General features: G+C 32.1%; 1 protein-coding gene across 1 annotated transcript; it reads left to right on the forward strand.

Moving 5' to 3' along the window:
* Positions 1-30: 30 nt before the first annotated feature.
* On the forward strand, positions 31-2,699 carry LOC119833752. The gene is made up of 2 exons (XM_038357925.1): positions 31-204; positions 785-2,699. The coding sequence occupies exon 2, from the start codon at positions 791-793 to the stop codon at positions 2,489-2,491; it is 1,701 nt and encodes a 566-aa protein (XP_038213853.1). The 5' UTR covers positions 31-204; positions 785-790; the 3' UTR covers positions 2,492-2,699.
* The last annotated feature ends 12,443 nt before the right edge of the window (positions 2,700-15,142 follow it).

Consider the following 15,142-nt stretch of genomic DNA (forward strand, 5'->3'; position numbering starts at 1 on the left):
TAAAATAACCGTCACTTCACACCTGCCGCAAACCTTGTATGAAATCTAAAAGCGAGTTTATTGTTATCAACTTATCAAGTATATAAAATTATGAATGAAAAGTGTGGTTAATAAAGTGAGTGGATTAATATTGGACAATAACAAAACGTATATATCATTTTTATATTGAATATTGAATAAAACAAGATAAAAATATTTGAATGGGTAAGTTAAGTGGCCCGTAGCCATAATAAATAAATTTTATACAATTTATGAATGGATCCTGTTTATTTGTAACGTTTAATTTTCTTAACATTAACCATTTATGAGATTAGTGAGCGAATATTATGTATCAAGATAATTTAACTAATGTGCAATGAATAGAACTGTTCTATGGTTGCACTTCTAAGCTTTCGCTTCGAAAGCTTTCCAATACAATTCTATTATACTACTTCATATCATCGTTTGTACGTTGCAAATAAATATTTACATTCATTTTATTGTTAACTTATCCAGTCGTAAATTTAATTTACGTGAAAGTATTAGAAATATAGAATTTGGTAAGGATATAAATTTGATAATGCCAGAAGCACACTAATCTCTAACTCTTTCCATAATATTTTTGTGACTAATGAATATATTAGTAATAAAATACTAATAAAATGCTAAGAAACTGATATTTTATTTAGTATTAATCTAATAAACATTAATAGTGCTTCCTTAACTCATATATGCAATTACTATATAGTATATTTTATTAACTTTTAACTCTTTTATTTACTTATTACAAATATGTCCGTTGCAGTAAATAATGTACCCAGTCAACAACAATCAGTTTGAAGTTACATCAACAAAAAGAAAAATCAAAATCAGACCCAATGTGTATAGGAATCCGGCACTGGACTTGCTTGCCAATGAAGATCCCATGTGCAACACAGCTATGGAAGTGACACCAAATAAAAGGCGTAAACGAACTATGAGCTGTGACATCGCTGCATTTGAGAATACCGCTTTAGACTTGGGGATAAGCAAGGCAGCTATGAATGAATTTTTAGTTCGAGAACTCCAGAACGTAAATAAAAACATACAAACATATGAAACACCAATAAAGACTTATTTAGAAAGTAGTTCTGATATGAACGAGCCTGTTTATGCAAACTTAATCAGTACACCACCCTTACCGCCTCGAAATTGCTCTTCTGAAGTTGATAATGAACAAAATACAATGCCTGATATGAATCACTGCCGCCTCAATGAAAGTGTAGCAGAAATTGATTCTGGTATATCAATTTTAGAACAAAAATCCACCAATGAACTTGAAAACAATGATCTCTCTGAAATAAATAACATAACAAACATACAAACAAACGTAACAAATCAACTATTTGTGAATAACTCAGCAAATCTCAATCTGAGTTTCATAGACAGACTTGCTTTAGATTCTCCACAAACTTCCAATAAGTCATTATACTTTGATGATGATTTAAATGAAAGCAATATAATGGAAATAAAAACTATAACAATAATAACTAAGAAGAAAATTGTACCAAAGAAGATAACAAATCCATTCCTAGATCCAAACTTAGATGTAAATGTGGAAACAACAGCAGAAAATCCATTTTTAAATGAAAATGTTAGTACACATGAGATGGAATATAATGAAGAAGCATTAACAAGGCCAATAGATGTGCCTGCACAACAAAATCTAATGCCCAGGAGACTATTTGCCAATGATACAAACAATACAATATCTACCGTGAATGAGTCATCATTGAACACAGATAGTCCTGAATATGAGAATGTAGAATATAGACCAGAAAGTCCCATTTACGAAAACATTGATGAGATGCAATCTAATGAAGATCCACATTACAACAAGCAAAGTAAAATCCTTGGCCACGATGTTTCCAAATTTAGCGCTCTAGACATCATGAACTTAAACAAAATGCTGCAAACGAACTCATCAACTGAATCTACGGACAGTAGAAAGGATTTGAAACATCACATATTAAAAGTAAGCAATAAACTATCAAAGAAAGTTTTCAAAACACTGAAAAAGACATTTAAAGCTGAGAAAATTGAACACAGCACAATGTTAAATCCATATGAAGTGCCCAGAAAACCGCCTAAAGAGAAAGTGGAGAAAAAGGACTCTGGTATCGAAAATCCTGCTTTGAAGCTTGATAATTCTGATGATATAGAGATAGAAGAACTCATAGAGAATGAAGAGGAACAGTATGAAACCATCAAAACATTAAGGAATACAAGAATGAACAGTAATGTAACACCTCTGAAAGAACGATCAAATGACAATGATTTGTCTCACAATAAAACATACACACCAGGGAAGAAAGTGCGATTTGATTCAACATTGAATAGAGAGAAAGTAATAACTGGTGATAGCTTTGATTGTGATATACAAAGTCCAGGGTTTGATGCCAAAATAGACAAATACCATGTCGAGTTAGAAAACAGTATAAATGAACGAAAGTTTATCCAGCAAAATATGTAGTTTCTATCATAGAACCTAGACAAATCATGGGTTTTAAATGGGTATATTTTATATACTAAGTTCACTATTGTGAATTATTTTTATTTATTTTCTAGTTGTAAGAATAAAACACCAAATACAATTTAGATATAACCAAAAATCTGTGAACTATGAAATATGTGAACCAAATAGATGCCTGTAATTGCCAAACCATTTATTAGTTAAGTTTTTTTACTATTAATGTACTTTATTTTATATATTTTTTACAATTACGTAAGTCCGTTTTAGAATTTATTTTATTTTAGTACATAATTATTAATCTAAGTCAATGTTTGAAATATTTCTTATCGAATAATATACTAAGAAGTGTAGTTATTAAGTATTTATAAAAATATATTCTTATAAGGCAATATTATTTGTTTTTTTTTTTCTCTTGTTTGTTTAATACAGCGTAATATTATCTGCCTAGAATGCTTGAGCACTATCTTCTAAAATTTATCTCATCACTATCTAGCTATAGCAGTAAAGTATTCTGTTATTTGTGGCTAAAGAATAAATCCTAAGTCACTTCCCGCCATCTCTCCGCAGTTAACGCAATATTCAGAAACTACCGATTACTTAAATGGATACAATGCCATCTACATGTAAATAAGAGAGTACGTACTTTCATTTTGTATATGTATTTATCTTACTCTAAATTTATTTACAGCACAGATAACATCATACTTTTCTTTTGTGTGGGGAAATCGGTCTACCTACCCACGGCTCCCAGGGAAGGAGCCATGGGTTATGCCGCATTTTTTCCGTCGAGCCGCTGTAGTGAAGGGACCAAGGGAGCTTTATTATTCGTCCGCGACCAACATGATACTGTATTATTTACAGTATACATATGTCTGTATTCTTTATGTTGATTTTCTTGGGAGAGATAAGTTACGTCCCGTGTCCCCTAGTGGGGTATGGGGCAGATGACGTTCATTTGTTTCACTGATCAATTTTCTTTACGCATAAATAGGCGATCAACCTTCTGTGTCCTGACAGACCAAGACATTTTTTTTTGTGCGTCTCCACCGGGAATTGAACCCAGGACCCCTCGGTTCTACGGTCACGCGTTAACCACTATACCAAGGAGGCGGTCGGAAGAGATAGAGTTCCGTTTTTTAATTTTCCGAATTAAAAAACGGAATTGTGGCTGTGTAATTGAAACAAAGTAACGAATTTACATCCAGGTGTTTTCATTGCATTTTATCGTAATATTTACGTAGTAACCAAAAATACGCTGCTTTAAGTCTTCTTAGTTTGCTGGTAAATTGATAAAAAAAAACTTAAATCAATTGTTGGTCTAACTAAATATATACAAAATGATATTATGCTTAGCAAATGCACGCGGTATTTAACCTTGAATGGCAATTGCATGCATTTTTATTGGATAATCGTCGAATATGATGCGGCAGCTAATAGATAAATTGAGATGTTTGTTTTAAAAATAGTCAACCGTCAATAGCAGTGTTAGACTATAATGAGTTATATGGTTACATTAAAAATATAAGTCTGTCTGCTGTTACACTTATCAAATTCAAAAGCAATAATAATTCTTCGTGAAAATAGGGTCAGAAAGTTTTTGTCTCTGGTTTTATAAAAAACCATAGGGCACAGCTGTTAGCTTTATAGTCTATTGTTTGATCTGTACAGTCTTAGTCATTACAACGTTTTTGAAGAATATACTACATACATATATATAGAGTTAAATATTTTACGTAGTCCTCAACCATTATATATAATTTTTCAATAGCATGGTCGAATCGTCTTCAATAAAATATCCATTTAGGCAATAAAAACAATATCAGTTCTCGATTAAGGCACTCGTAAAACTTATTGATATATAACGACCCGATTGGCCGAGGTGTGCCCGCAGTTATATTTTAAATCTTATACCTTTAAACGAGCAATTCTTGTATATATATATATATATATATATATAATTGGAATCTCGGAATCGGCTCCAACGATTTTCATGAAATTTAGTATACAGGGGGTTTCGGGGGCGATAAATCGATCTAGCTAGGAATTTTTTTTAGAAAATGTCATATTCGTGTTTTATTCGTGTTTTTTTTCCTGACATCTATTGGTGAATAATAATACTATTTTGCTTCGTAGATAGCTGGACAACTGAAATAACACATAGGCACTTTTATACCGATATTCCTACGGGATACGAACTTACGCGGTTTCAACCGCCGGTCACAGCTAGTATCTATTGAAGCTTCATTGATTTGTACAGTTTTTACCATCTTAAATGCGTGAGCGTAGAAGTCTCGGTCTAGCTGGACAGATGGTTAATTTAAAAATATAATTATATAATTATACCTTATACCTACCTATTCGTAAATAAATTTGATGAGGAATACTTAGGACATCACTCATACCAGTTCATAGAAGCACTTCATACAAAATATGTATATCTGAAAATTTTGCTAGAAATATATATATATATAATATTGTGTTACTATTAAAAAGTGAAATAATTATTGTTCATGAATGGGACCAATGGCCTAAATCTTTTGGCATAGGAAATGTTCTATGAAACACAGATTTAGGTTACAACGTGAGCTAGGTTGTCTGGTATCGACAAAATCTGACTTGGATTTTTCTAATTCAAACTTCGAAGACGTTTTGAAACTGTAGTTTGCAAAGCCATTGTCTTGTATGTGATATCCTACTAATATTATAAACGCGAAAGTTTGTAAGGATGGATGGATGTTTGTTTCCCTTTCACGCAAAAACAGCTTACCGTATCTGTATAAAATTTGGTATAGATATAGATTATATTCTGGACAAGAACATGGGCATAGGAATCAGATGATTCAAGGGTTTAAAAAGAAACCTTTATCACTCTCTAGTCTCCAAACTGGCCCTAGACTCAAAAATCATCCTACCAATATTATGAATGCGAAAGTTTATAAGGATGTGTGTGCGTCTGTTGCTCTTTCACGCAAAAACTACCGAACCGATTGCAATGAAATTTGGTACGTAGACAGCTGGACATCTGTAATAACATATAGGCAATTTTATCCCGATATTCCTATCATAAGCTATCATAAGCTCCGTTGCAACGTGACAGAAAGACACTATCACACCTTCGCATTTACAATATTAGTAAGGATTTACGATTCCTCCTTTTTGAGAAGTTAGTAAAAACCGCAGATAATATCTACTACACATCTGGCAAGTTATTGTCCTTTGTAGGGTAAGTGAACTTGTAATCTCTTATTTACATCAGTGGAAAGGACATTGACATGCTTAGAGGGCTACTTGTGGCTGAGTATCTTTTGAGTCAAGTATTTGTCCTAATACAACCTTCTGATCGCGACATCGTCCATATAAAACGATATTGTTTATGAAATATTTACTTACTACATACTTAGTACTGTTACAGCAACAGCTTTCTACAGGAAAAACATCAGATATGACATAAATTTACATCTGATTCGCATTAATTTTGTGTTTACAGTATAGAGAAAGTGTATTATACGTATTTTCAACAACAACCAATGTCTTAAATCCCTCAATAGGAATGCTTAGAGTAGGCATGTCAGTTGTGACTTCAGGGTGGACCAGTAGTTCCACCCACGCGTCGCCAATGACATATAAAGACCCATCTATTCAACATTCGAGTTTCAGTATATCTTCACCCTTTAACCGTTAAGCCCTTTAGCCCTTAACAGCATGTCACTTGTGGATGGATTTAAAATACTCTCTTTTTACACTCTTTTTATTAGCTTCACCTGTATGTTTGTATGTTTGTTTGTAACCGACTTCTTTGGGCGCGATTTTGACCCACTTTAAACGGTCAGATTTCGTTCAAACTTTGTAGATTTATTGAGGACCGATGACAATACACTAATTTGATAAAATTATTCCATTTTTCAATTTGCAAAATATGATTTTTGTTAATTTATATAATTTTCATCTATATTCGATAAGGTAAGAAAATTAATTAAAATTTTCGTCGTTCGAGTCGTGCAATAGTTTAAAATTTAAAAAACAAGCTATTATAAATAATCCAAACTAAAAAGTAGAAAATAAATAATAGTTAAAAAAAACTAAAAAACACGCTTTTTATAGAAAACCGAACTAAAAAATAGAAAATAAATTTGAATGAATTTAAATTATGAAAATAGTGTTAAAAATTTCAATGAATATAAATTAATAATAGTGTGAGTAAAAAAAAAAATATTTTATTTAAAAAAAAGCGTGGGGTGCATGGTGTCAATGGTTATAGATATTTTATTGACAGATATGAGTAGAGTGGAGCCCGAGACCTTTCCAACGAATGCAAAACCGTGGAAATCGGTTCGTGCGTTCTGGAATTATAGCGTCAGGAAGGAAAACCTGACTTATTTTTATATAGTATAAGATGTATATATGATTTCAAAAATATTTGGATGCTTCTCCAATACCGGACATATTGGAGAAGCATTACCAAATTACATGTATTATCATGCATATAATTTGGTAATGATATAGATTATAGACTCCTTTCTGCTAGTGTGCTATAACTATTATAGCACACTAACTGATCGCCCCGGATTCGCTCGTGGTACATGTAACCTTTGTCACTCATTGAAATTGCAGCCTTCTAATGGCAAAATAATTTGTTAAATCGGTTTACGTTGTGTTTGTGACAAAACCTTACAAATGTTCAAATGTTTCTTCTTTATAATATTAGTGTAGATAGGCCTTTACACAACTCATACAGAAATTTAGAATATGGTGTTTACTTCGATACTCGCCAAAGTAACCTTGTCGGATTCGGTAACAACGAATACTAATAGCATTGATTGTAAATAGTACCATAAGACTTGTGAGGATTCAAAAGTCTGATACCAATGGTACGAACTCATAATAAATATAAATTGTTTGTGAAAAGCTTATTTACAATCTATTTAACTTTATTTAATAATAGAGGTAAAATTATTATTTCGCTTTTTAGCCAATGTAGCATATTCTATGTTAAAGGGGTGGTTTCCAATTGGATTCATAGAAATTTATTGGTCTGAGAGCTTTATTCTTTGAGGGTATTTTTGAGAGGAAAGTTTCAATGAGTTTTACGGCCTCTCACAATATAAGGTATCTATTATGTTTGTATAATAAAACTTGTGCTGTATCAGCTAGATTATTTAGTGTATGTTGCTTAATATTTAACATTGGATGATATCATGTATCGATGAGGTAAAAGGGTAGAGAATTAAGGTTTAATTCGAATAAATTTTATGTCATACATAATCTCGTGGTAGGTTACCATGTCAGAGCTATAATATAGGTCGTATAACGCCATCCCTTTCTCACACTGAAATTGGTACTGCTTTAAATGTCATCATGAGCCTCCTGAATGATTGCAAAACCTACGCCTGCAAATTGCAATTGATAAAAAAACATAAAACGTCACTTTTCCCGCGCTTCACGTAACACACACACACAGCCGCGCTTGTCGCTTATACGCATGCCTCTCCTTCCACTTCCAGTATTGAATGGACGCCGTTGCGTTGAGTGCGATTTTGTATAACCGCTCGTCCTTTCAGACATATTGATCTCCGTAGCCTATTTTAATATCAAGTCAATCTCGGAGCGTATTAGTGTTTTTTATTAAAATAATACAGTGCCTTTTTAAGTGTTTTCATTGCCTGACATCGATTGCCGGTAAGTAGGTCACCTGTGATTGATTATAATCCCATTGTATTGAATGTTGCTTCGTCAGAATACAATTTAGTTAGGTGTTTATTTTTCTTTATTTGCGGGGTTTAATCTTATAATGGTGAAATGAATGGTGTTCGAAATTCAAACGTGATTAAGCGGAAAAACGTAACATGGAGGTTGAACGGATCTGTTGTTGTTTACAAAAAATAATCTATAAATTTCTAGGTGAATCAAAACGAGTAGCCGTTATAGTTACGTTTTATTTACTCATAAATACTATAATAACGACCTAAAGCAGAGCAGAAAGATTTTTTGGCGACTGTATTAGCTCGACTCTATAAACATAACTATTTATTACATAATTTTTTTGTTGTTGTGTTTTGAAAATATGTAGTAAAATAAATCACAATTAAAACAATATATAGGTACCCATCTAAACGTATACGAAATGTGTCAATTGTTTTTCATATTTAATATTTATTTCCGATGATAAGAATGTCAAAGTTGATGACATTTTAATGGATAATGATTGGGCACAGATAAAATCAGACGTTCAAAATAAACTTCTTTTAGTGCATTGTCCTAAGGTTTTAATTAATATGTATTTTATATTTGCGTGTTATTTTATAAGAAAATCTTGAAATAGTGTCTGAAAAGATAATAATGTTAATCTGGATGATTAAATATAATTGTATTACCTATTGTAATAGTTTTATTATAATATGTTTTAAAAAATGTAGCGATCTATAGCTAAAAATGTATATACTTAATATTTAATTAATAAATCGCTTTATATAATTCCGTTAAGCAGTATTATATATCTAAATATATTAAACCTCTCTTCGTTTCATTATTAATATCGTACCAAGCTAGATAAAAATATATTATACAAGATTTTATTAGTCGTTTAATTAAAGAGGCTTCATTCATACATGTCATTTAGTATATTAATGTGGAGACAAGTAATTCTACGCGAAGTTAATCGTCCGCTGTTATCTTAAATTATTCCTATTGTTAGACTGATGCTTTTTTACGATTCCTGTCTATTGTGTTTTTAGTTCATCCTTGGTTCTACGAATCGAATGTCCTATGTCTACATCCAGATTTTAGATTCACAAAGAGATTTTATTTACCAAATTTCTTAATACATGTTATAAGAGCGTGATTTAGTTAAAAAATAAACCCTCTATCATTCGCACTCACACAAACGTACAATTTTTTTGTGTATTAGTATGAATAATTGGTTTTATATACTGTAATTATGTAATGGATTTTTAATCTGTATTGATAAAAAAAATGTATAAAAAAATTGAGGAGTTGGAGGCCCGTTTCGTCTTCCTCACCCTTCCCAGTCATTCCTTCTTTCCAATCTTCGATCCTATCCTTACGTCTGTCCCCTTAAGTGGGCAGCACATCGGCAGAAGCAATACTACTGTGAATGTTTATGGGTGATCGCTTACCGTTACAGCTTCCCGCTTATGAAGTAAAAAAAAAGAAAATTCAATAGGAATTTATAGGCAACAATAATTCGAACGCTATAAAAAATACAAGTACTACTATTGGCCAAACTATTTTCGTATTTCATAGGAATAAAGTAAGAAAAGAAAGGGGCAAATATTATACAATACTACTAACACATAGTGACGCAGAACATTTCTTATCTCTATATGTACTATATACAAATTCCCTATGATACTTGCCTTCTTATTGGTAAGTCTGTAAACCCATTTGTCAGCGGTCTCTTTTAGATACTTGCTTCATTATTCTAAAAACTATTGATTCCTAAATAAATCTTAAATATATTAATTGTACATCCTGTTAAAGTCAGACAAATTACATCATAATGATCCGCAAAAAAATGCTGTCAGTAAATTCCCGATAACATATTTAATAAAAAAGAAGATAGAAGAATGCGAATATGGCCGTCACGCGCCAAAATCTAAAAATGTTTTATTGATATATAATTTCGGTACCGGCGCCAGCGCAACTCACACCGAACTTCCGTTCTTGATAGTGATTTCAAGGTCTTCGGGGAATCATTTTATTTTATTTCTTTATTGGCGTAAGTTCTTACAAGCGCTTTTGAATGAAATTTGACTGATTATAAAAAAAGTCACGTAATAACCGATCCAATTAGACAAATCAGGCCGAATTATAACAAAAGTCCTAAATTAATTAGTAACAATAGTAAATTTAATTAATACATGCATTAGGTACTAGTGTAAAAAATCTGTATTCCCAATTCCACTATATATGTACTACAAATTACTGTGTATGTAATTCTGCATTTACACTTTCGGTTTCGCTATTCGCTTCGTAACTCGACGATATATATGACGAAACATTCGTATCAATGATGTTAACGCGAAACACAGTTCACACATTCGTCTTCTATTCTATGATTACATCCGAATAATCGCTCTAAACGCAAACACGCGAATCTGAAAGCGAATAGCGACACTGTTTACACATGCGTTCGTTATTCGCTTCGCTATCTGTGCGAATGTGTTTGCTATTCTGTCATTCGTAAAAGAACTTCAGGCGTAAAACCCGCCATAATAAGGAAACAAAGCCACAAAATAAATGGTTTCCCAATTATTCATTCTAACAGACTTTTCTTGAAATCCAACGGAAAATGTTGCTTGTTTGTTTTTTGTTTACCTTATTTAACTATAAACTTTTTAAAAAATAGGTAATATTAATTATATCTATAATATGTACCAATAATTAATATAAAACTGTAGTGTTTGTTTCTTTGCACGCGTTAATGTCAGGAACTACTAGTTGCGTATTTCGAATTGTAAAATTATTTTAGTGTTACTGTTACATCCATTTTAGAAATAGAGGAAGACTCATGCTCCATTTGGGTGAAATACGTAACACTTCAAATGATGTAAATTGTTTCGCCGTTCGCATTCTCTGTGTAGGTAAAAGCTTTGCATATGGAAAAGTATATGGTGTCGAAACTGAATAATCTTTTTCTATGTATTATTCTAATCTTATAATTGTAAAATAATCCCATTCAACCCAGGCAAAGTCGCGTGCTTGGGCTTGTTGGTAATCTGTACGTGTTGACCTTCTAATAAAGACAAATTGATAAACCAGAAGCTTAACATCGGACAAAAACAACCATATTCATATGGCGCTTAGGTCCTTAGCCTAAGAAGTGTTAAAGCAATTTTAATGACATGGTCTTTTCCTTAAATTTAGGCTATATGAGAACAGATAATAAGGTCACATACCGACTAATTGATCCTGAAATATGCATGGAAAATAACATATGTATACGGTATATATTTGTCTTTATTAAGGAGGCTTTATTTCGATCGGAAACCCTGAGTATAAGGTACAAATAGAAACAATTCCAATTTTCTTATGATATTATTACATTTATACCCATACTAATCCAAACCATTTCTTAAAACAATGATGAGAAACGAATAAAAAATATGTAATTATTTATATCAAAAATAAACCGTCTTCAAACCGTCAGAACTAGATCAAATTTAAATGGGACACGGGAGGCATTAGCTTTCTAATAAAAAAATGATCATCAAAATCGGTTCACTTAGTCGAAGGTAACAAAGCCAATAAAAAATGCAGTCGAGATGATGATCTCTTCTTTAGTCAGTTTAGAATTGATGAGAGAAAGATAAGATTATCTTTAGTTCTAAGTTTATTACTGAGAGTAAGATCTGGCAGAAGTTAGAACATCGATAGTTCATTCCAAGTCACGTGCCTCGAATGCCCAGCGGAAATGAGGTTTTTTACTTCTTTCAAGTTACTTAGTTCCAAGTGAAGACTAGAGCCATATGCTAAGAACTTGGAAAGTTGCAAAGATCAAAAGTCAAAACAGTAGTTTTTGTCAGCTTCCTTGCGGAAGACCATCAATAACTACTCAGAACTACTTGTAGAAGTTCTGCTAAGTTCTGCAAGAAGAAACGTTATCTAATATTATCTACTATATAAAAATAAGTCGGGTTTTCCTTCCTGACGCTATAACTCCAGAACGCAAGAACCGATTTCCACGGTTTTGCATTCGTTGGTAAGGTCTCGGGCTCCGTGAGGTTTATAGCAAAGAAAATTCAGAAAAAATTTCAACAGAAAAGCTGGAAAATCATTATTCACATATAGCCATCTGGTGGCGCTTGGTTAGCTAGTTCTATGATTCCTTATTTATTGAGGTGAAATATTAGCAATTTAATATTATATATATTATATAGCAACTATTTACAGTCTTTTCTTTTCGGTCCGGTTCATGAAAGAATTTCTTTTCTGTACTAATAATCGTCATCGCACTAATCATAGGAAATATTGAACCGACAAATATTCTTCACCGTCGTAATTTCTAAGTACTAGGTATCCTATTTTATTATTATTGTGTTTCTCTGTAATCTTTCCATAATAATTCCCGACTACCACCAGATGCAAGGTACCCGGTCTTTTGTAAGGCCTACGTGGAGACACAGATCCAACCTACAGTGACTCCAGAAAAGTTTGATGTGTTATTTATGTACTAGCTGCGCCCCGTAATTTTGTATCGCGTAGGAAAATCGGAATAAAAAGTTACCTATATGTTATTCCAGTTGTCCAGCTATCTACGCACTAAATTTCTTTGCTATCGATTCATTAGTTTTTGAGTGAAAGAGTAACAAACATAGATACACATATACATCCATCCTCACAAACTTTCGCATTTATAATATTAGTAGGATAGGATAGGATTCTTTATATCCGGAATCAACAGTACTTACAAAACAATTACAGTGCTTTGAATGCCTTGTTATTATTGTGAAATCCTTGATAAATCATTTAATCTATACTTACAATATAAAGCTGAAGAGTTTGTTCGTTCGTTTGAACGCACTAATCTCAGGAACTACTGGTCCGATTTGAAAAATTCTTCAGTGTTAGATAGCCCATTTATTCAGGAAGGCTATAGGCTATATATGTACCACGGGTGAAGCCAGAGCGAACCTATATAAACCTAAATTTTTCTATTCATCGGACATGATGATTGAAAAATACAAATTGTCAATAAAGACAAATATATACCTAGTTTTCGGAATATCCGACTGTAAATAAAGTCGTACATTATTCATGCCCGATTTAATTTGCTTCAGCTGTTATTTTTCCTTATTCTTAGATTTCATTAGAATTTCTTCGATTCCAGCTTTTTCGTATGTTCGATAAATAAACAGTTTTTCGCGGTATACTCGTATATGTGAAAACACTATTTCATTAATTCTACATTTCACTAGTTTTCGTTTATTGAAACGAATATACCTATAACACTTGACATTTTAGTAAATAGAGAATTTAGACAAGGATATTTGTCTTCTTTCTTTATTTTATAAATAAAAGCCGTAGATAGAATATCTGATATCCTCATCTTCCTGACACATATGCAAATACTGTAAATAGGTATCACGTGCTTGTCCGTTATAATTATTTTTGAAAACGGTCCTGCAGTTTCTGAGATCAGCGTTTAAACCTTGCGAAGGCGCGGGCAAACTAGTGTTACATATTTAATACATTTCGAGCTTAACGCATCATGATTTGATAACCTCGTTGGTTAGTGATCAAATTCGCTAAGTATACAGAGATTGATGCAAACGATAATATTAGATAGGTATTAACTTCGAGCACTAAAATTTAATAGAGTTTCGTTTTCGAATGTGCGCTTGAATTTTCAAGGTTACGACAATCAAAATAATGATCTATATTTAAGAAGGAGTCTATTACGCGAGTTTGGGCTGTGTGTTGTTAGAAAATGCACGTAATATCGTGTTATGTTTTGTTTCGTGTGATATATATATGAATGAGAAAATTTTGTTTACGTTTCGTATAAGAGTTTATATCTACATATAAGGTAATTTATATGCTGTTCTTGTTCAACAGTGAATTATTTGTTTAATACAATCCTATAGAGTAAAGAGTATCTAAATGAGATGGAATAACATATAAGCTATTTTTCTCCCAATATTCCTACGGGATACGCACTTACGCGGGTGAAACCGCGGGGCGCAGCTAGTTTATTATAAGAGGATGACGGGGTAAATCGGTTAAGTGACTGAATTGATCTTATGAGTAAATAAGTCTCCAAACCCAATCCAATAATGATGCATTATCACATAGATGTGAATGATATTATTATAAAACCTCTATATTTTCGTATAATACCGCACACACACACAAACCCTTGATAATATAGTAATGATATATGTGATTGACTTTTATTCATTTTTTTGGGAAATATTGTAGTTTTTTTTTTAATAATAATTATAATTACGTAGGTCGTCTGAAAATTAACGCTTTCAGATACCCTTGAGTCCTGGGCAGAAATAGCTGAGACGTAGAATGAGCCTTTCGCTTTTCTATGAGTATATGTAATTTAAATTGTATTAATTTTTTATACAAAAATATTAAATTAAACTAAACGATCGTCTGAGGTTTAGGTATTCACAAATTTCCGAAACTACCCCACATCCTTAATTCGCTTTATGTACTATAACATTTATATTTATTACAACAATAACAACCAAAATATTATTATAGACAATTGGATATCCTTCTCCCTCCTTTTTACCCCAAACCCACCTCCCGCCGCATTAGTATGATAATTTATAGGAAATTATGTATCAATTAGGAACAAACACAATTGAATTGTATCTAAAAATATAAACAATAATAATATGAGTACTTATTTATTCAATATCTGATAACTCAAATGAATTTTGCAATAATCAGGCACTTCAATTGAAAGGGATTAATAATTATTTCGTCACTCATAAAAATCAAGCCTCATTTATCATAACAGTTTGATAAAAGTCCATAGTTAATGCTTTAGTTATGCGGATGGTTATATAACTGAGTGGATGTCAACGAACGATGCATCCTCTAATACAGTTTGTATAACGAATATAGTCTAGGTATCTAATCTATACTAAATGATAAAGAGGTAAGGTGTCTGAGTTT

This window comes from Zerene cesonia, chromosome 2 (assembly GCF_012273895.1).
Source record: "Zerene cesonia ecotype Mississippi chromosome 2, Zerene_cesonia_1.1, whole genome shotgun sequence".
NCBI lineage: Eukaryota > Metazoa > Arthropoda > Insecta > Lepidoptera > Pieridae > Zerene > Zerene cesonia.

Coding starts and splice junctions, on each gene's coding strand:
- LOC119833752 (XM_038357925.1), top strand. CDS start 791: ATGTACCCAGTCAACAACAATCAGTTTGAAGTTACATCAACAAAAAGA.